The sequence below is a fragment of the Diceros bicornis genome, chromosome 20 (assembly GCF_020826845.1).
Source record: "Diceros bicornis minor isolate mBicDic1 chromosome 20, mDicBic1.mat.cur, whole genome shotgun sequence".
Lineage (NCBI taxonomy): Eukaryota > Metazoa > Chordata > Mammalia > Perissodactyla > Rhinocerotidae > Diceros > Diceros bicornis.
In genome coordinates, this window is record NC_080759.1 from 20,945,645 (window position 1) to 20,968,062 (window position 22,418).

The 22,418-nt window shown below is 41.4% G+C and overlaps 1 protein-coding gene across 1 annotated transcript in view; it reads left to right on the top strand.

Moving 5' to 3' along the window:
- Positions 1-20,594, top strand: part of LOC131418869 (chondroitin sulfate proteoglycan 4-like) — a 71,105-nt gene extending 50,511 nt beyond the window's left edge. The window contains exons 8-10 of the mRNA XM_058563452.1: positions 936-1,108; positions 14,472-14,655; positions 15,306-20,594. Coding sequence (XP_058419435.1) covers positions 936-1,108; positions 14,472-14,655; positions 15,306-17,353 — 2,405 coding nt within the window. The 3' untranslated portion in view covers positions 17,354-20,594. The remainder of the gene's footprint in view (positions 1-935; positions 1,109-14,471; positions 14,656-15,305) is intronic.
- The last annotated feature ends 1,824 nt before the right edge of the window (positions 20,595-22,418 follow it).

Consider the following 22,418-nt stretch of genomic DNA (forward strand, 5'->3'; position numbering starts at 1 on the left):
AGGGCTAAACCTGAAAAGATAAGGCAAGATTCTGAGCAGAGATGACTGTGTGAATCTCTTCCAGACCTGGCATCCTATAAGGTTGGGGTTATTCCCTAAATCACTGCAAAGTAAAGGGATGTGTACTCCCACCTGTGCTCCTCAAATTGTGGTCAGTGGACCGTCTGGTCTGTGAACTGATAAGAATGGGAAGTGAAGGGAAGTATTTAGAAAGTTTTATAGCAATTTGACATTGCTGCAACATTTTATTGTATTTTATAAAATTATCATTCCACAGTGGGTGAGGGGCAGAACACTGATCCTTCACCACCGAGCATTTGAGAAGCACTGCTCTAACCTGAGTGTCCCCAAGCCTCTCTGGCCTTTGGTTGCCAATGAGGTGACATTAGCATACACAGGCCCTTCACTCCCCACAGTGTCCGTGCAACCTGCTCGTCTGGGGGTCCTCTGGAGATGTCTCATATTTGCTCAAGAGCCCATCTCTCCCCCAACATGTCCGCAGACGGACACTCCACTGAGCACCAGCAGCCACCATCAGGCCGGGACGCGTCTGTCCTCCCAGGGGAGGGCGCTGTCTCCTGTCCTCTCAGTGCACACAGTCGGCTTCCCCTTCCTGCCTGGCTGGGTGCCACACACAATGGCATTGCCTTCTTTTCCTCAGAATCAGTTAGATACCCAAGACCGAGTGGGGGTTGAGGAGCCCACCTCCTCTGATTTTTCCCTTTCATCTCCAGCCCCAGTAGCGAATCACGTCCATAAATAGATGCCTCCGAGATCTCACAGCCCCTCACAGCCCAATTTCAAATTAGAGCTTGCCAGTCCCCCATACCTAACCGTGTGTTTTCCAGAGTTTTCAGAGGTCTATAAAGATCATTGCATTAACTGGCAGCCTTCATATGCTTTCTACTTACGGGCGTGTTTTAATTTTCACTTAGGTTCCATGAAGCCCCTTTCATCTTATGACCTGAGAGCTGTGACCAATGACATGAATAGTGCAGGAAACAGAACTATAACTTTTACGATTGTAAGTTCCCCTAGACTCGGAAGGCTGGTGCGCATGAATTCTGACAACAGCACAGAGGATGTTTCCGTGTTTACTCAGAATCTGGTGAGTCCTGATGTCCGTGCAGCTGGGCAGGGCTGGGCCTCTCTGCGGGGCCGGTGCCTCACTTGTCTTCGTCCTGTTAAGCCAAACAGACGTTCCCCTTTGCCAGGCAATTACTTACTTCAGCGCTGCTGGTTCTAAAACCAGACACTTTGTAGTGAGCACGGGATAAGATACAATTATCAGAAAACACTAAACAAATCCAAACTCGGTGTCTAATAAATAAAAAGGGATCCTTTTATCGCTAAAGATGGATTTAAAAGGAAACCCGAAGCAGAGTTGCATGAGTAAAGCCTGCAGGATATGTCTGTGTACATCTGTATGTAGTACACAAAATTATATCTATTATTTAACATATTGTAGTTGTGTGTGTGTGTGTGTGTGTGTGTGTGTATTTAATCTGTATCCAGAGCCACGTGTTTTAAACTTCACTGGTACTTTGCCACCACCACCATCCACATACCTTTTTATTGAAATAGATGAACCTTCCAACCTTTTGATTTTTATTTTCCTTTTGCATCCTAGGAATCTAACTCACCGGGCATATTTGCTTATATGTGATTTCATTTTCTACAAGTCTACATTTCCAAATGGTCTTCTTGAATATAACCCTCTCTCGCTTGCCATTCAACATTCTTTTTCTATTCTAAAACAGTGTGTCCCTGGATCTGAGAGCTGATTTGACTATAGCTTTACATGACTAAGGAATAAAAATGCCAAAGTCAGGTTTAGAGGAAATAGCAAGAGTGAACCGCATGTCTGCCTTTAACCTTCGAGCCATTTCTCTCCAGTGTGATGTGCAGAATTGAATTTGGCTTTTGCTTTCAATCGGCTTTGTCTGGGACGCGTTTAAGGGAGCCCATCATGAGGCTAGCAAAAGCTCTGAATGTGACGCTGAAAAGAGGAAGTATGAATTTTCTAGTTCACAGATGCGCTCAGGAGGAAGCAAAAAGGATTAGGATGAAAACTGCGTTCTGTGGGGAGCTTAATGTGCCCAAAGGCATCCAAACCAAAATGCAAACTGATAAGAATGCTATTGGTCCTGTAAACATGCCTTACCTCTAGCTCTAGTTCTTAAAACAATTCTTTTTAATGGTGATCATTTCAAGCATTAGTTTCCACTACTTTTCGTTGCAAACGTAGTATTTTAGATGAATTTGGTCTAAATAGGCTTTAGTGGATATGGTAGCCAGGATCCACTAGGTTGTGCTGCAGTAACAAACAACTCCCAAATCTCAAGGGCTTACGGTAACAAAGTTGATTTCTCACTTCTCTTGTATATGGGCTGTGGGCTGGCTGTGGGTCTCCTCTGCATCTCTCCTTTATTCCACAATCCAAGCTGAGGGAGCAGCCCCTCTCTTGGGCACTGCTGTATTTGCAGCAGAGGGAAAAGAAGTAATGGTGGAACTTCATGGTGACTCTTGTAGTTTGTGCTCAGAAGTGCCATGTATCACTTGTGCTCACATCTCTTTGACTAAAGAAAGTCATGTGAGCAAGCCTGATGTCAGGGAGGTGGGGAAGGATAATCATCTCACTGGAGGAGGCCCTGAATAATTGGAACAATAGAACAATCTACCACAGCCTGGTATCAGGAAACGGTTTATAGTACGGTAGTGTACCTTTTCCTGTGAAAACAACCCACCATTACAATACAACACATTTGTAAACAGGAATTAAAATGCCAAGCTAGTTGTAAGGCCCTAGGGCACGCAAAGTCTTGATTGGTTAAAATCCAATTATTTTAAGGTTTTCTACTTTAAGAACAAAGAGGCAAGTATCAAGAAAACGTATTAGCAATGGCAGGGGTTAGCTGGAGCAGGTGATGTCTTACTGGTAAGGGGACCAGCACAGGGGTGTCTGGGATGAGAGGCCTTTGACCCAACTGTTGGTCCTTGTGGAGACAAGGGCAGGCTCCACAAGGAGGGGCAGCGCCACAAGTCATGTGCGGTGAGACAGGGGTTCCGTCCTCCTTCTCAGGGTGCAGCTCTTCTCACCACCTGCAGCCCTTCCCTCTGCAAAGCAGGCCCCCGCTGTGCCAGCAGCCTGGCCAGTGCTCTGACTCAAAGGACAAAGGAGAGGTCCTTTTGTTGTATACAAGGCCTCAGACTATGTACCAGGCCTTTTATGTGATGACATTCCTGAATGTGACAATTCCTGTACCCCTAAAGCAGCATCTAAGAAAGCTCATGACTGAGGAATGTCCCTTGGCCTCTCAAGTCAGAAGATCTAGATTAGCTCAGTGAGTTAGGGCAACCTCAGTTTCCTCATCTGTAAAATGGGGAAAACAGTGGCAAAGATAATTGAAACCATTTTGAACATTCCCCATGTCCCAGGTGCTGTTCTAAGCTTTTTTCTGTACTTCTCATTATCTCACTTTACAGGCTTGGATCCTAAAGCACAGGGAAGTCAAGCAGCTTGCCCACAGTTACACAACTCGGAAGTAGCAGAGCCAGAGTTTGAACCCAGGGTCTCTGACTGTAGGTCATGCTCCTATCCATTAGGCTATACTATCCTCTTGGGGTTTGTGTGTGGATTAACCTGGATAATGAATGCAAAACGCTTAGCACACTTCTCCTCATGTAGCAGATCTGAAATAAATGGCAGCTAAGGCTGCATTATCTTTTTGTTCTTGGAAACGTGAGAGTTTCCTTTCCTCTCATAGTAGCCAAAAGACTAGTTTCACAGGAGAAGCTGATTTTTCTGGGACACTAGAACTGGCTGCCGTGCGTAGCCTAATATGCTGCAGTAATTTCGTAAACGAAATGAGGCCGTTGGAGGAGAATGATGTTTGCTTCACTCTGTAGCCACTTACTGTTTCCCTTTAGGGGAGAGACCCTGGTGTTCTGCAATACATTTCCCTGAATGATGGTGAGAGGAAGGACTGAGGAAAATGTCAGGGGGCCTCATGCCTGGCTCAAGCATGTCATCCTTGGGTAGAACACAGGCTGGAGGCAGAATGAGGCTTGGGGTGGGGGGAGCTCCAAAGACCCTACCCCAGCCGGTCAGAGCAAGGCAGAGCCAGTGGAGGACTCCTCACCAGAGCCGCTGAGAGCTGCTGTAGCAAAGTTGAGATGTGTTTGCAGCATATGTTTGGCTAAATTTCTATAAATAAATTTCATTAGAATACCCTGACTCCCCTTCCGCTTCCACAGTCATAAAGAACATCCAGTAACATGGGGAGAAGAGAGAGCGTGTTGAGAAAACTCTGCAAGGATATAAACCAAAATGCTAACTGGCTCTTTTAGTGTATGTGTTTTCTGAGTATGAATAACACATGCTTATTGTAAAAATAAAATGAGAAAAAGTTAAAACAGTAAATTTATATTAAAAAAGGGGAGGGCATCATCATTAAATTCGGTACAATTGGAGTTACCCAGAAAGCATTCCAATTCTGTTTAGCTTGTGTGTTCAAAAATGCACATTTTTATTTGTGACTTGGGAAGAGGAAAAACTTATTATTCATTTTCCTGGCTGTCCCCTTTCTGGATCCTATCTCCTTTTTCACATGCAAATGGAATGTGAATCTTTTCCTAAAATCTACAATTTCATGGCCTTCGTCCGCCATTTTATGATGGCTCAGATTTACTACCCAGCAGCTCCAGAACATTTTGGGAAGTCAAAGAAATGGTGGAGACACGCTTTGGAGGTAGTGAAGATGATCAAAACGTTTTATCTGAAATTACTTAATGAGGACAATTATTGGGCACATATTATGTGCTTTGATTAGTCCTCTTCAAACTGGTTGGTGAAAAGAGATATTACTCAGGAATCAATTTCAATTGTAAAAGGAGTTTAGAACTATCAAGCCACGATCATGTAATCAAATGGCTTTGCTCGCTTTTGTGGCTTCCTAGATCAGTTTTTCTAATTTCAAGAGTCAGTTCCAGCCAATAGCCTGCTAAGTGTCCAACTGGGAGAATGTTTTAGGTGGTTGATGGTTAAGGCCTCTTTCACACCATTACCTTAAGGGACTAAATGGTTTCCAGCCCAGTAGCATCCTCAGCTCGAGGAGGGGAAACCACTGTCATTTGCATGCAAAACCCTTTCTTGCTTTTGATGGATAAACAAAATGAGCATTTTAATCAGTGGCTCTGGATGGTTGGAGCTTGTGAAAAGAAATCTAGACACTCTCCATTATGTCTAATGTCATACTTTGACAAAATCATTGTGGGGAAAACATTTGTTGTGTTACAGCTCCAAATATTTTCTTATTCCAGAATAAATTCACTATTTTTTCAAACTATGCCATGTCAACCTACCAAGATAAACAAGTAACATTCTTGTTTTTCACCATAATATTACATCTATCTAAATGGGAAAAGCTAAACCACAAAAACTTGTGCTGAAAATCTTATATCCTGAAGAATTAAACATACAGATCCACAGAGAAGGTGAATCATCAAGTATTAAAATGAAGTGAAAGCTTTTTACAAATTTAAAGAAATTATTGTTCATTTTGAAGAATGTATGAACAAAGTAAGAATTGAATTCTATAAGACACTGATCTCTGCCAAGTGGAGCACAAGGCTAATTGAATGGTTTTCATTCTAGTGCTTGCTTAGATAATTTAGAATCATTGACAAGCCAAGCATTCTGGTTTTGAGGTTTATGATGCCTGGCCTTTTTTCTTCTCCGTAAAGCCAGTAATTGCATTTTAGCCGTTGTGCTGTTGTGGATGGAAGATCATCCATCTTCGTCTCTGCTTGCTGCTGCAACACAGACACGGGTTTCCAGGGCCGCTTGGAGAAAATAATACAATCGATTCTGGGTTATGAGTTTTGTCTAATTACCTCTTCTCCCAGAGTCTGGGATTATTGCTTAAGACAACACTTACATTCTAAGAAATTGTGAACACATTTCCCATAGGACAGAAATCAATTTATTACAACTTAATGAAGAGTACAATGGGGTTATTAAACTTTGGCCCTTTAATTTTCTAAGTAGGGAAAGATTGGTGTCTTTGTGTTCGTGATCACTCCTGCCCCACCCCCACCTGGCTTTCTTGAGGTCTCTTCAGTAGCGAGCTCAACGGCAACTAGACTCTGAAGTCATACCACACATTTTTGTTTCGGCAATTTCGGTTTTTCCGTTACAGTTTACTGAATTATATGCTAGCATATTTTTCCATGTGTAGGAACTATTGTATTGCCTTGTCACTTAGTCATCTATTCATTGTTCAAATTGGAAATTGGCTGATGGGTCCTGGCCCAGTGGCTTTGAATAACCAAAGATGTTTCATTCTCTTAGAATTGTTGGCTCTTTCTTTGAAAAAGCAGGTAGAACTAATTCCCATTTCACTGAGAGTGGTTTATTCTTTTTTCTTGGATTAATTTCCTATGGCTGCTGTAATAAATTATCACAAACTTGGTTGCTTAAAATAGCAAAAATTTATTATCTCATAGTTCTGGAGGCCGGATGTTGGAACTGCATTTCACACGGCTAAAATCAAAGTGTCAGCAGGGTCATGCTCCCTCTGGACGTTCTAGGGAGGATTTATTTCTCGCCTCTTCCAACTTCTGGTAGAGCTGCCAGCATTTCTTGGCATGTGGCTGCATCATTTCAATCTCTGCCTCCATGGTCACATTGCCTTCTCTTCTTCTGCCTGTGTCAAATATCCCTCTGTCTCCTTCTTGTAAGGATGTATGTGATTAAAGTTAGGGCCCACCTGGAAATCCAGGATAATCTTCCAGTCTCAGGATCTTTAGCTTAATTATGTCTGCAAAGTCTTTGCCATATAAAGTAGCATTCACAGGTTCAAGGGATTCGGACCTGATATCTTTGGGGGGCGATTTTAGCCTACTTCACTCATATATAACGTGAGCCAGCTGTCCCATACTGCCTTCTGCTGTTTCCTAATGAATCAGCTTTTATATGATCTCATTTAGTAGTTTTATTAAAGATCTCCGTGCTTGTAATGGCATAAGGCCCATGAGAATCTATGTTTACTTCTATATAAATGTGGATTTGAACCTCTCTGCCAGGTAGGGCTAGAGATGAATATATTGTTAAGCTCCTTGAAAAGCTTTTTATTCTAGTATTTTTATGCAGAGACTCACTCAGTCATGGAGGAGCATGGATCATTATTTTACCTGGTTTTCAGTTGCTGATTTCTAGCTAGAGATTTCCAGATAGCACCATTTAGGAACTTGGGTTTCCTAAAATGCCTCTTCTGTTCATTCCCACGACGGGGAATCACTCCTGGGACTTCACCCAGTCCCACTTTATTTAGCCTGATACCTGGGCATCCCCTAAGCTGTGGCATCCTGGGCTGCCCTGGACTTCTGACCTCTTCTGGGGGCCTGGAACCCTCTATGCCAGGCTGCTGTCTGCAAACATAATGGTGCCCGTCATGGTGGAAATAAGAAAGGGCACATAGTGAGGAGTCATTTCTCTGAGCTCATCCTTTAGGAGCTCAGGATCTTCTTGTCTTCCGAATCTTAGGTTTGAAGACTTTCTGGTAAATTCACATGGAACCTTAGAGACTACCTTTTTGAATTGTTTGGTTTTCTGTAGTCTCAATTCCCTATGAAAATCTGCCCAAGATAGAGATTTTTTTTGGCCAGTTCTCTTTCCCTTGCTCCTTCTGGCCAACCGTTGTCCTGTCCAGAGACTTGGACCTTTGGCAAAGCCAACAGGTTGTGGAGAATCAAATAAGTGGACTCCATGTCTCCCTCTCTCACTTCTCCTTCTACGAGCTGACCCTAAGATAATTCAATTACTGTCTTCTCCAGTGGGAGTTTCAAAGCTGTGATTGACTATTAGACTCCACTGTGGGAAAGATCAGCGTGGAGGACTCATGCTTTGGTTTTCTTATCAAGATCATAGGGAGCTATGTTTAGAAAGATCCTCAGAATAAAGATCTGCTCCAGAGCATTCTAGCCCTGTCTTTTGGCCAAGTTTGACAATTTTATTCTCATAATACTCAGTCCTGTCCACATGTACTTTGTGGATCTATGGAATGTCTATGTGATTTTAGGGAAAAAATCATCAGATTCCATGCCATGGTTGACACCACCAAGCATGGTGTAACAGAGCTCCCGCCTCATCCCTGGGTTCATCCAAGGGCACTCATAATGACACTTAGCTCTCTGCCTCCAAGTTTTAAAAAGCTTATCTTTAAGAAAGAAGGTATCTGCTAGCCACCTTGGATCCCAGAAAGGAATTGCCCTCAGCCTGGAGCCAGGTGGAAATTCCTTTCCCCTCAATCCTACCCTCTTTCCCCCAGTGTCTCATGAGAAAGTCTCTACCTGATCGACAATGGCAGTAGTATAGAAGAACTGGAATATAAGCTGTCTTGAACTTGCCATTTGTAATAAATTCAGTATAGAGAATGAACTATTTCTTTGAATTGTTGCCATCTCTGGCCAACAGTGACTGTGTCCTAGCCAGGCCAGACCACAAAATGGCTTTTGTCTGCCCTAGTCATACCTACCAACTGACGCTCTACATTACTAGACTCCTTGGGGTTGGAGACCATATCTTGTGAATTTCTTGGTTCCCTAGAGTCTCATGGAGGTTTCCACTCTCTAGGTTTGGTGTAGTGGGAAAAGCATGAATTCTGGAGTCACATGGGAGTAGATTAAAAACTGGGCTTTCCCATTTGTTGGCTATGGGTGAATTATTTAAATTTTCTGAGTCTCAGTTGTTTTTTAAATATGTTAAATGGGCATAACAAACCCCCTAAAACAAAATTAAATAAAATGAGTTACATAATGTGCCTAGCACAGTGCCTGGCACATATTTAGGGCTCAATAAAAGTTAGGTACTGTCGATGTGTTTTTGTTAAGTAAATGGGTAAGAAATGTCTTGGACTGACTTATTTCTGCAGCTTCCTGATATAAATATGTACTTCATAGTTAAATTTTATAAAGCACTTTTTAAGTAGTTTATTTATTTATTAAACAAATATTTATTGAAATGCCAAGTAGAGAATGGTGAACTAATATTTATTTACAAAGCAACTAGAGGTAAGCTCCTAAAATATGTGACAAGATTCCAGCTATAAGTTCCTTTATTTATGGGAAAATATTTATTTTATTACACATGTTTTAGAACTTACTGATTGCTTAATATTCTCAAGCCATGATTCACTATAAAAAATGAGTATAGCCTTCCATCTTAACCAGAATCCCCTGAGGTCCCAGTAAGAAATTGGTCAGTGAGGGCTTAGATGCTTTCTTGAAAGACCTAGAAATGCCCAGGGCCTGCCATTTTGAACATTGATATGGGAATAGACCGATGAGGTCAAATGCATATCTATAAGTGAGCTATTATTGGAATTAAAATATAGATATTTTAATGCAGACGTGGAGGTTCAGCGAGATGAAATGACTTTCCTAAAAGCCACAGAGCTGAAAGTTGGTAGCCTTCATATTTGAGTTTAGGTCTGATTAATCCAAGGTTCAAATTCCACCACACTCCTCTGCTTCCGCTTTTATATTGATAAGTGTTCTTTTCCTCCTGGGACGAAGAAGAGTAGTCATTCGGGCAGTTGGAGCCAAAGAGGCCCCAATAAAGTGCTATGGGAGAAAGAGCTCTTATCTACAAGACTGAAGATCTGGCTTCTGGTCCCAGCTCTGCTACCAAATGGCCCTGTGATTGGGAGGAGGGAGAGGAGTTCCCCAAATTCCTAACTTCTCTGAGCAGCTCAGCAGCCTCTCAGCTGTATTAACCATCACATAAAAGTCAATAGGACCCCTGGCCTTCTTAAAGCCAAATCTATGTCTTTGGACTCTGACAAATGTTTTTCTTCATGGTTCTATAGAAATCAAGGATATGAGATCCAGAAGGTTTAGATCTCAGAGATCCAAGGGATGTAATTATATTGTCCCTTCAGATAAAAGCACTACTCTCAGAAGGTCTAGGATTTGGAACTACATATCCACCCATTCATAGGCCAGGTAGGAATACAGCCTTGTTAAAGTCCTAGAGAAATGGACCAAGTTGGAGGTGGGAGGGACCATGTCAGGATAGGAAACGAGCACTTCTTGATTTCAGATTGCCCAAGGCATTTGTGGGTTCTGTGCCCTATTCTGCATATACTGGGTCATCAGAGAAAAGGGACTATTGATCCCTTCTTGAGGGTGAATATAGTAAAATGCCATGGGATTTACTTTTTTGAATTATTATTTTTAACTTTTTATTTTAAAATAATTTCAAACTCACAGAACAATTGCAAAAGAATACAAAAATTTCCCATATACTGTTCATCCGTGTTCCCCAAATGTTAGCATTTAACTACCTTTCCTTTATCATTCACTCTTCACACGTGCACACACACACACACACACACTCATATTTCTGAAATTTTGAGAGCCAGTTGCAGACATGATGCCCCCTTACCTATAAATTCCTCAGTGTACATTTCCTAAAAACAAGGCCTTTCTCTTTTATAACCATGGTATAATTTTCACCACAGTATAATTTTCAAAATTATGAAATTAACATTGATACAATGCTATCATATAATCTATAGACTTTATTCAAAATTCACAAGTTGTTTCAATAATGTCCTCTAAAGCAAAAAAAGAAAAATTTCACAGCATAAAACATAGCATTTAGTTATCAGGTGTCTTTAGCCTTCTTTAGTCTGGAACCATTCTGTGGTCATGTTGACTTTTGCGACTTTGCCGTTTTTTGAAGAGAACAGGCCAGTTATTTGCAGAATGTCCCTCAGTTTGGATTTATCTGATGTTTCCGCATGATCAGATTCGGGTTGTGCACGTTGGGCAGGAATGTCACGAGAGACGGTGGGTCCTCCTCAGAGCTCTGTGTCAGGAGACACTGGTGCTCACGTTGCCCTGTCACTGATGATGCTTTATTCATCACTTGGTCAGGCCTGTCTTTCAGGTTTCCCCACTGTGAAGGTACTATTTGCCCCCTTGTAATTAATAAGTATGTTGTGAGAAGATACTTTGTGAGAAGATATGAAATATCCTGTTTCTCAGCATGATTTAGCTCCCTAGTTTTAGCAACCATTTTAGGATTCTTGCCTGAAACATTTATTACTATGGTGGTTACCACATGGTGTTTTTTCTCATTCTGTTTTTCCTTCTACATTTTTTAGTTGGAATTCTACACCATTGAATTCTAATGACATTCTGGAAAGACTTTATCTGTAAAAGAGAAAATATCTGGGCTAATCTAAATCCATAGGAAATAAAAACCTTCCCTCTCCCCTCTCCTTAATCCCAGAGCCCAGGTATTCAGCTAAGTGGCTTATCTATATTTAACACAGTGCAAATATGCAGAGCTGTTGGAAGTTGTTCCTAAGGCTGCTTTCTATTTGAGGTAACAAAATTCCTAACCCTCTCTGAGATCCTTCTCTTCTCAAGTTTAGATTATACTTTTTTCATAAAGTTTTGGTCTTATTCTCCCTTTCCCAACCCTCTCCCAACACACACACACACACACACACCCACACACACACCCCCCCACACACCCCCACACACCCCTTAGAACCTGACTCTTAAAGCTGATGAGGCAAAAGCTGTCTTCTCAACATTAAAGACTCTACTCACCTCAAACCTCTTTCAGGGCGTGACTGCCAAGTTGACATTCCGCAGACACACTTACTCCTTTTTACTTCTAGCTCAGCGCTTTCAATTACCTGCTGTCCAGTCTTAAAACTCAGACACTCAAGATGAATCGAATTCAATTCTCTCTCTCCAGTGTAAAATGAGTCAATTGGTTATTCACAATTTCTCATTCTTGAAATGCCTCTTCAAAAATAGAACCTGTAACAGACCTCTTCTCCACTAGGCTCCTGAAGTACAAGTTATGTTTAGGACTTCTCCCCAATTAATTCCCTCAGATTTCTGACCTTCATCTCAACTGTTCTCATCTATAAGATCCATTCTTTCCCTGGGACAATCACTCTCCGTACTGTAGACATCAGAAGATCCTTAGATTATTCCAATAACTAGTTATACATTTTTCAGGGAAGCTAATTTTTACTGAAACCAAAGAAGCAAGGGACAACATTGACCAGCTTCCAAGAAAACCATTCCTCCTGGTTAATAGACTATATTACTTTTAATATTAAGAAACTGCATATCTTTTGCCTGATAATACTATGCCTCTCCCAAGCAGAATGGGAACCTTTTAGGAATCATTTTCCTGTCTAAAATCCATGGCACAGTTGCCAGTTTCTAGGAGGAGGAATACATTGATAACTGATCTTCCGTTATAATAAGTCTTTAGCTAGGAATAGAAATGGTAGAACTGCTAAATAAAACTGACTTATTCCAGAGGAACTTCTGGGGAGTTAAGTCACTAGTTAGTACCAGAAATGACTATCTTTGGAGAAACTCCAAATTTCTCATGAGTAACCTTGCTTCTATATGAGGAAATGTTGAGAAATGTTGTTTTCTTCTCCCCACTTAAAGTCCCCAAATGACAGCATTTCCTTGCGTTATCCTTGAATAGGATAACGAACAAAAACTCCTCACCAACACTTTTTGGCCAGTCTGGTAACAGGGAACATATTCCATGGAACTCACTAGATCAAAAGCCTTTCTAGAACTCTGGTTCTAGAAACATCCACTGTAGCAGCGTTGAGCCAGAGCAGTACATCACCAAACTTCTGTTAATTAACACAGTATTTCCAAATACTAACTAATGAAATAGACTGAACTGCTCTGTAAATTATATGATAATTTATCCTAGGCACTTTTGACATAGACACAAATACCTTGGCAAAACCCACCTGAAAGTTCAGATATTATAATAGATAGCAGATAAGGAAAAGATGTGACCTATAGGAATTAGGGTTGAATATTTTATCTCTAGCCTTCCCTTCTGTGGTTACAGTTTTAGAAATTTCAATCACTGTTGTTGGAGGAAGGACTACCCACTTGGTGTCTGGACAACAAAACACTGAGTGGAACCCATTTTCATCAGTTGAGTTAGAAAGGATGTTGATAAGCAACAGGCATTAGGGATTTAGATTAAATCTTGAAAAATACATTAAGCAAGGTACGAAAATTTGAACATCAATGAGAATAATAATTGCAATGGAATGAAATACATTATATATTAAAATTCATTAGTTTATAATGATTCCAAAACAAATAAACAAAACCAGACCAATGGTCATGTTTGGAGATTGGAGCCAGAGGACTCACTTTTCTAAAAATTGGTATAAAGGGAAAGAATCAAGTACTTATCCTGTTTTTCCTGCATGCACTGTACCTCAGTATAACCAAATAACTGATGAGGGAAAATTCTTCTTTATAGAAGAATTTCAGATAAGAATGAAGAAGAAATGATAAAATAAATAATATCAATGCTTTGCCACTGCAAAAGTAAGGGATTTAGGCAATTGTATCAATGACTCTGTAAAACTATTAGGTGACAGGCTGATGGATAACTTTAATATAGATAGATCAACCTGGCAACACTTGAATTCACTATCAATCTTAACATATCCAAAAGAGAGGCAACCCAATATTATTTTGTCTTGTGATGAGATGCAAGAAAAAATATACAATACAACCTGTAAAACGTGCTTAACAAAAACTTGAACCTGATTCTTATTAAGCTTCTAGATTTAACTACTGGTATACTGGAAATATAGAGGATGGAAGAACATGGTAAACAACACCATAGGGATGCCATCAGCCAAATCTAGAATGTAGGAAACTCTACAAGCCAAGTAACCCAATTTCTGCAACAAACAAATTACGAGAAAAAAATTAGAGAAAGGGAACCTGTAGATTAAAAGACACCTATGAGAAGCATCAAACAAATGTGATGTGTGGGCTTCTTAGGATCCTGACTCAAACAAAGCAACTGTGTGAAAAAAAGACATGTACTAGATCATCAGAGATATTTGAACACTAATTGGATAATTGATGATCGGAAGTAATTATTTATAATATTTAGGTGTGATAGTGACATTATGATTATGTTTTTAAAAGACTCATCTTTTACCAATACTTATTAAAGCATTTACATATGAAATGACATCTGTAATTTGCTTCAAAATAATCTGTTGGGTAGAAAAGTGGGTAGGAGTATTTAAGAAACAAGATTGGTTATGAGTTGATGGTTGTTCAAGGTGTCTGACAGCTAAGTGAAGGTGCATTATATACTTTCTATAATACAAATACCTTAGCATTAGTCATCTCAAAATCAATGTGCTTTTCTTTCTCTGATAAATAGATCAGTTTTGTAATAGAACACCTACTTTTGATAAATAAGTTACTATATTTTTAATGTTCCTGTGTTTGCATATGTATGTGCAATAATTTGAGAGTGAGTAAGGTAAACCCTGAAAAGACATGTATCTCCTTCAGTTAGGATATGTGTTAATCTTCGTATTATCCCTGAAGCCAGGGGCTGATTTTTCTTACTGTTTGGCCAGGTCAGTGAACGGCTGATATTATACCAGCATGTGGACCGTGAGAACACTGGCTGGACTGCAGAAGACTCGTTCACATTCACGGCATCCTCCCCGCCAGCAGCTCTAGGCCCTGCAGAGTTTCGTATTACTATTTCATATGAAATTAATGAACCTGGTTGGCAGAGTCGTCTGCTTGCAAATACAGGTAGAGCCACCAAGATATGGTCAGTGCCTTATCTGTAATTATTAAAATAGGGACAATTTGGAAATAAATCTTCCCTTTTAATTATCAATGCCATGATATCAATCTTTGAAATAAAACTTACACGGTCATAAAAATTTATTTCTTTACATGTGCTCTTTCTCTGGGTCTCTTTCCTCTCAAAAGCCTCAATAGTTGTAGTGGGGGAAGGACAGCAAATTAGCATTAACGAAGTTTATTTGTACCTCCAAATGGGGACTTCACTATGCCCATGACTGAAAACTGTTGATAGAAATGAAAATCTCAAGTAGGGTAAGTTCTTGAAAGAGAAGGGGTATTGAAAGCTGCACCTGTTTCCCTGGCAAGAGAAAGTCCAGAAGTAGGTACTTTAGGAAATTAACATTTTACAAGTGAATCTCAAGGTTTTAGAACTCCTTTGCCTGAAGTGTTTACTTAATAGTGTGGGTGTGTGTATTTAAAATTTAGTGTTTTCATATGCTTTAGATGACAATGCTAATTTAGGTCCTTGAGCAACCAAGGTGTTTTGAATAGTCCACTGGGACAGGCAAATTCAAGGGAGAATGAGCTTTATAGCAGTCATCTGAAAGTTCTAATGAAATGCCACTTTGTTCTTTGTATTTATGTTTTAATAGGAGCTGCTGTCAAGGAGGGAGACAAAGTTCTCATTGACCAATCTAAGTTAGATGCTTCCAACCTCTTATTGAAGTTGCCTGAATCTCAGCGCTCTTCCTATGAAATTTGGTTCCAAGTTACATCTCTTCCTCATCATGGAACCATTATGGTTGGAGACAGAAATATTACCAAAAGAAAACCCAATTTCTCCCAGTATATAATTAATAAATTTGGAATCACATACCTTCACGATGACTCTGAATCACTGGCTGATAACTTTACCTTTGCCGTTTGGCCAAACCAAAAGAGCAAGCCCGCCACCAAGCCAGAGGCTGACTTTCTTGAAGAGATGTTTAACATCACCGTCTCTCCTGTTAATGATCAGGCACCAGAATTAAAGACAAAAGAGCTTCGGTTGAAAGTTCTACAGGGCAATAGGTTGGTTCTGGGACCTGAAAACCTGAAAGTGGAAGATCTAGACAGTCCTCCAGAGGAGATAAGATATATGATCATCCGTAATCCTAATAATGGCTTTTTGTCAATGGCTCACCATCCAGACACACCTGTTCACCATTTCACACAAGCCGACGTTGATAACTCTCAGGTGTGGTTCATACAAGATGGAAGCCCTTCCTCTGGAGTGTTTTACTTTAGTGTGACTGATGGCCAACACCGCCCACTCTACAAGCTCTTCCACCTGGATGTCATCCCCATCTCCATCACCCTTGTGAACCTCACTGACCTACTTCTTCCACAAGGCCAGACAACTGTCCGTATCACCAATGCTCACCTATCAGCAATGACCAATGGGAGGAGCCCCCAAATCACTTACAAGGTAACATGGCCCCTCCAACACGGGTGTCTGCTCATTGAAAATCAGGTGGTCATCAGCTTTGGACAGGAGGATCTGGATTCAGGAAGGCTCTCTTACCACATGACAAACCTCACTGCCTCAGACGACCAGCTACAGTTCTCACTGTTTACATCAGAAAGCAACCTGACAGGACAAACACTGAGCATCAGAGTGCAGCCTTTACTGCGTATTATGTCAAACCTGACAATTGCCAACAGAGTGGCTCATACGCTGAGAAGAAAGGACCTTGATGCTACTGAGCTTGCTAATAGAACTAACAGTGACCCAAAATTTGAAGTGACAGAACCCCCCGTCCATGGAAGACTTGTCCGAAGAGTGAGCCGTGGCCCTATGATGGAAGATGCAACTCTCTTCACTCAAAGGGACATTGACCAAGGACTGCTGATGCTTGATCCACACGCCAATCTAACGGGTACCAACGTGCTGAATGACTCCTTCACTTTTTTGCTCAGGGCAGACCACGTACAGCCAGCGATAGGCTATCTCCCCTTTACCATAGTGCCACCTAACCCCTTACTTTTGCAAACTTTTACTCCTGATGTTTCTTTATTAGTCACTGTAGATAACCTTATGACTTCAGATCTCTCTCAGGAAAAGTCTTTGGTTTCCTCAAGACCCACAACACAGACAGAAACTCTGGGGAAGCAGACCCAGACCAGATGGCAGGAAGCAGATCCCTGGGGACGCCACAGTGGTAGAGAGCCTACTATGGATGGCAAGCCCTCTTCTACCAGGGTCATTTGGCCATCAGATGCCATGAAAGCCAGCCCTGGGGCACCCACCCAGCCCAGGGAGACCAGTTACTCTCTGGTGGTCATCGTACCTGTGGCTGCCGTGGTCTGCCTGCTGATAGTAACTGCAGTGGCCTTTTGTGTCTGGCTGCTGGGCCAGAAGGTAGAAAAGGCAAAACCTCTTATCAAGCCCCAGACCAACCTGGAACCCACACCCCCGTGTCCAAGGCCGGAAAGGGGCATAACTGTTCCCACCGTTACAGTGACGCCCCTTCTAAAAGGCTCCAGCAGTCCCCCAGTCAGTCTTTTCAGGGCCCCACAATGTGAGCAAATGGCCTCTCCAGTCACTGAGCCAGTGGAAAAATGTGGTCCTTGGGAGACATGGGTGAATCTGGATCCTGACATGGTCAAGCTCTGCCGACAAACCAACCCAATGCTGAAGCACAAACAGTATTGGGTATAAACTGAGGGCTCATGTTTCTTATTGACCACTTACTGTGTGCCAGATACTGCGATTGGCACTGGGATACAAAGGCAAAGAAAAGCTGGTTGGATCCACTGCGAAAAGCCTGGCCCTGCCACTTATTCAGTGTTCAGTCATGGCCCCATGGTTAGATGTTGGCGGGTGTTTATTGTAACTTTTGTACAACATTCATCTTGTGGGCTCTCCACAGTGGGCTTCGTGTGCCCTCCTCTGGACCTGACTCTCTCAGTGTACGTAAGATTTTGTCAATATTTAAACCCTTTACCAAGGTGCTACCAAACACACTGGCCCGACTGGCAACAGCAGTATTAACTCAGGAGCTAGAATTAGTGGAGGAAGTCTTTGAATCCTTTTCACTGAGGAGTCACCGTCTCTGAGTGAGTCCACAGGAAGTGCAGGAGCTGTTTCAGCAAGTAGAAGAGGTAATTTAGCAAGTCAGTGAGGTTGCTTCTAGTGTTTTTCTGTAATGTCTTTTCCTCCTTGGAATCTCTTGTTTTGACTTCCTAATGCAAGAAATGCCTTGGTGCTGCAGATAGTGGGACAGCCTGGCCCTCTTTGAAGGTATTCACTGAACGTATTGTGTTTCATCAAGAGGCTTTGTCTGTTCTGATTTGTAAAATCAAGCCTACAGTACAAATGTTATTTCAAGCCCTAAGGAATTGAAAAGTTTGTTAAATACTATTATGATGCCTCAATTTGGGTTAACTTTACAATGAATTGAAATAATGGCATATTCGTATTTGACCTGTCCATTTGAGCCTACCGTTGGCAGACTCAACCTTCAGTTTCTTTAACTGTAAAATGAAGATATCAGTACTTGTGTTGTTAGGAATGCTTTGGGTTGCAAATCACAAGACATCCCCTGTGAGTGGTTTAGGCTGGAGATTGTCAAACTTTTTCAGTAGAGGGCCACATGGTAAATACTTTAAGCTTTGTGGGCCACATATGGTTGTTTATTTTTACTTTTTATTTGTTAACATCCTTTTAAAAAATGTAAAAACAGTTCTTAGTTCCTGGATTTAACCCACAGGCCATAGTTTGCCAACCATTGTTTTAGCTAAGCAATAAAAGTGTTGAATTATTCCCACTAACAAGCAGCCTGAAGGTGGACATTCCAAGGCTGGTTCAGCAGCTCAAAGATGTCATCAAGGACTGAAGCTCTTTTGTTCTTTCTGCTCTACCTTCCTCAAGCTGTTGGCGTTTTGTTCTTTTGTTTAGTTCCTTGTGATTGTGAGATGGCTGCTGAGGCTCCAAGCAATACAGTGACATTCAAAGGAAGAAATCCTAGTGGGGGAAAGAGAGCTATGACAAAAAGACTTTTTCTTGGAAAAGATCTTACATTTTTATTACTATTTTTTAATCTTGTAAGGGGAGTCCTTTCCCAAACATTTCTCCCCCCTTTTTATGTCTCATTGTCTGGAACTGAGCAACATGATTCCCATCCCTTGACCAACCATTGGCAGAGGGAAATGGAATTCTCATGACTGATGATCTCTCCTGGGGCTGGGAGAGGATTCTGCCATGTCACAGATCAGTAGATCAGCCCATCATGTAATTAGAGAAGGCTGTGGGGCTGGCACTTAGATAAGCAATGAGTAGGATCTACTAAAATACCTTTCAAGTATTGAAATACTTGGGAAAGAAAGGTTTTGACCTTTCAAATTGGTGTCTACTTTAATATCTCTTTTTCATATTTTAATGATTTGCTTAAAGCCAGCAGCCTGTGTTTCTAGGGTGGGGGGAGGAATTGCCCCCAGGGAGCATTTGGCAATGTCTGGAGACATTTTTTGGTTTTCACAACGGTGCTGCTGGCATCTGGTGAGTACAGGCTAAGGATGCTGCCAAATGTCCAACAATGCACAGGACAGCCCCCACAACAAAGAATTATCTGACCTAAAATGTCAATAATTCAAAGGTTGAGAAACTCTGGTTAAAGCCATAATGAAGAGGTTTCTTGTATACGCAGTGAAGAATTAATAAACCCATTACCAAGTCTAGGCAATACCTATATTCTAAAAACAGAGTGGAAGGGTGAAAATTCTATAGTATGTTTAAAACTCTGATTGGATATTGGTAAACATGAACATTTTTTTAAGAGGATGTATTAAAAACCAAACAAAACTTGAGGGCAGACTCATATCTTCATATTCCTTGTCTAAGATTTTTGTCTTCTATTAACAGGTGGAACACATCAGGAGGAAAAAAAAATGAGATAGGGTGTTTACAAAGGTAAAGATGAGGTCAAAGTGTCCCCAAAAGTCTGATGCCTCTGATATGTTCCATATGGAAAAGACTTTTTCTCACCCTCTCCCTTTTCTGCTCCTCGGGGTTGATTTTCTCTCCCAACCCAATTTTAACTGCTCTTCGTGAAAACAGATTTCACAATCTACAGAATAAATGGAAGCGTAGCACATTTGGGCCTAGAGACAAGTACACATGTCTTAGATTCCTGGGTCTAATACCACGGATAACTGTTGCTGAAGAAAACTTCTCTACTCTTCTTCCAAAAGTGATTCTCTCCTGTGTTTCTGGATTCGTGAATCATATATAGCCCCTTTCTGGTGTTTTTGTATTTGATCCCTTTAGAAAGGAAGAAGAACTAGAATTTGAACCTAAGGTTGACTTGATCACTATGCAACTCAGAATTGTTCTTAGGCCTGTTCTAAGCAGCCAGGCACTCAGAAGGAACAGAATGACAGTATAAGCTTGAGCCTGCACACAGAAGGCAAAGGCTGAGGAGCATCTTGGCATCCAGTATGTGGGTTTTGCTCTCCCTTGACTGGGCAAGGAAAATGCCTGTTCTTTGTGGAAGATCCAGACATACTTGGCTCCATGACCATGTTGGCCTCTTCTTTGCTTCAGCCATAAGATTTCTGGAGCTAGGATTATAAGCCCGGCCAGACAAAAAAGTTTGCTTTCTCCTCCTCTTTTTCCTGTTAACTCTGCAACTTCAGACAAGTAAAATTGGAGTCCATATTGGAATGAGACACACACTGATGCTTTAAAATGATAATTCACACTGTGAGTGTGCCTGCTAGAGCAAGAACATCAGTGTGAGGTCCAGATGTCAAGACCCAGTGATTAATCAAGTAATTAATATAGAGCTTGGAAGGTTTTCTTCCAGAGCATCTGGAATATTCTACCAATTTGCAGATGGGTTCAATTAAAAGGAAACAATGCCTACCATTTGGTGCTGGCTTAAATAAAACATAAAATAAAGTTTTGGCAAAGCCTTGTTTTGTGTTGAAAATTGAAATTTTGGAAACTGAAAATCAGTCTGAAATGGTTTCTCCCATATGCAGAGCTATAACTGCACAGTCTCAACTCTTTGTTATAAGGAATTCATTGCTTCTTAACAAATGGCTGGTGAATTAATAAGTGGATACCAAAGGTTAATATCAGAAGAGTGACTGACTTTTGCTTAAGAGAAGGTATACTTTGGGGTGGGCTGGGAGTGGAGGGTCTAATATTTTTCCATCTCTGGAGGCAATGGCAGATTCTAATCTTTCAGGGACCGTGCTCAAACAGCTGAGTGCACTCCCTTAGAGTCCTGCATTAATTAGGTGGACTGGGAGTGACACAAAGCTGTCCTTGCTCTCTGGTTCTTCAGATTTCTGGGGCTGTGGTGGACACATTTGGAGGGTGGATGGTAGGTAATGGGAGGTGATGGTATACATCGATGACATTCCCTGAATTTGGGGATGGGACTGTGCTACACACCTCCTGCATCTTTCAGAAGCATTATAATTAATAATGAAGTTTGGGTTGGCCCTGTGTAGGGGGAGGTGTGGGGATAAAAGTGGGCATAGAGCCCCCTGGGTGTCATGCTAAATGATGGAGCCTTTGGCTATGATGCTTAAGAACACCACTGGCTGCTTCATAGAGACCTGGAGGAGGCTGCCTTCTCATGGTGATCCACAAACATTTATTAGGCACCTACTGTATGTGAGACACTAGATACTAGATACAGTATTCCCTCCTTATTCGCAGGGGATACGTTCCAAGACCTCCAGTGGATGCCTGAAGCCGTGGATAGTACCAGACTCCATAATATGTTTTTTTCTATCCATACATACCTATGGTAAAGTTCAGTTTATACACTAGGCACAGTAAGAGGTTAACAAGGATAACTAATAATAAAATAGAACAATTATAACAATGTACTGTAATAAAAGTTACTGTCGATCTTAGAAACCTCAGCATATGATTTTTTTTCTTTCCTTATTAAGTCAAGAACTTTCACCTTTTTACTTATCAGAAGCACTATATGGCTTCTCTTTGGCATATCCAAATTGCCAGCATCTCTGCTCTTGTGCTTTGGGGCCATTTTAAGTAAAATAAGGATTACTTGAACACAAGCACTGCGATACTACGCCAGTCGATCTGATAACAGAGATGGTTACTAAGTGACTAATGGCGGGTAGTGTATGCAGCATGGATATGCTGGACCAAGGGATGATTCTAGTCCCTGGAGAGACAGAGCGGGACAGCGCAAGATTTCATCACACTACTCAGAACGGTGCACAATTTAAAACTTATGAATTGTTTATTTCTGGAATTTTCTATTTAATATTTTTGGTGGAAAGCGAAACTGTGTTTAAGAAGAAACTACTGTATTCCTCCTAGATACTGAAGATGCACGATATTGTCCTGAAAGGAGCTTTTTGCTCTGTTTCCTCATATAGTCTTTTCCAGAATCACACAAGGAGTGCCAGGAGAGAGGAGGTACAGAAAAACAAGGACAAGGAGAAACAGAGGTTAGGAAAGGGCTTCCTGTTTCCACTTGAAGTGCTCTTAGGTGAATGCTGCCCATCCAGTGGTGCAGCGAGAATCAGGGCGCTCACTGGCCCACCAACCTCCACATCTCAGCCCAACCTTGCACCACCTCCCCTCAGTGTGCCCCGCTCATAGTCTCACCAGCCCTAGTGACAGGGCAGAGAGGTCAAATAATAGACTCTGAGGTTGTTTAGGATCCTGGCTCTCCACTTCCAAGCAGTGTGACTGAGTAACTTATTCAATCTCTCTGATCTTTAGTTTCCTCAGC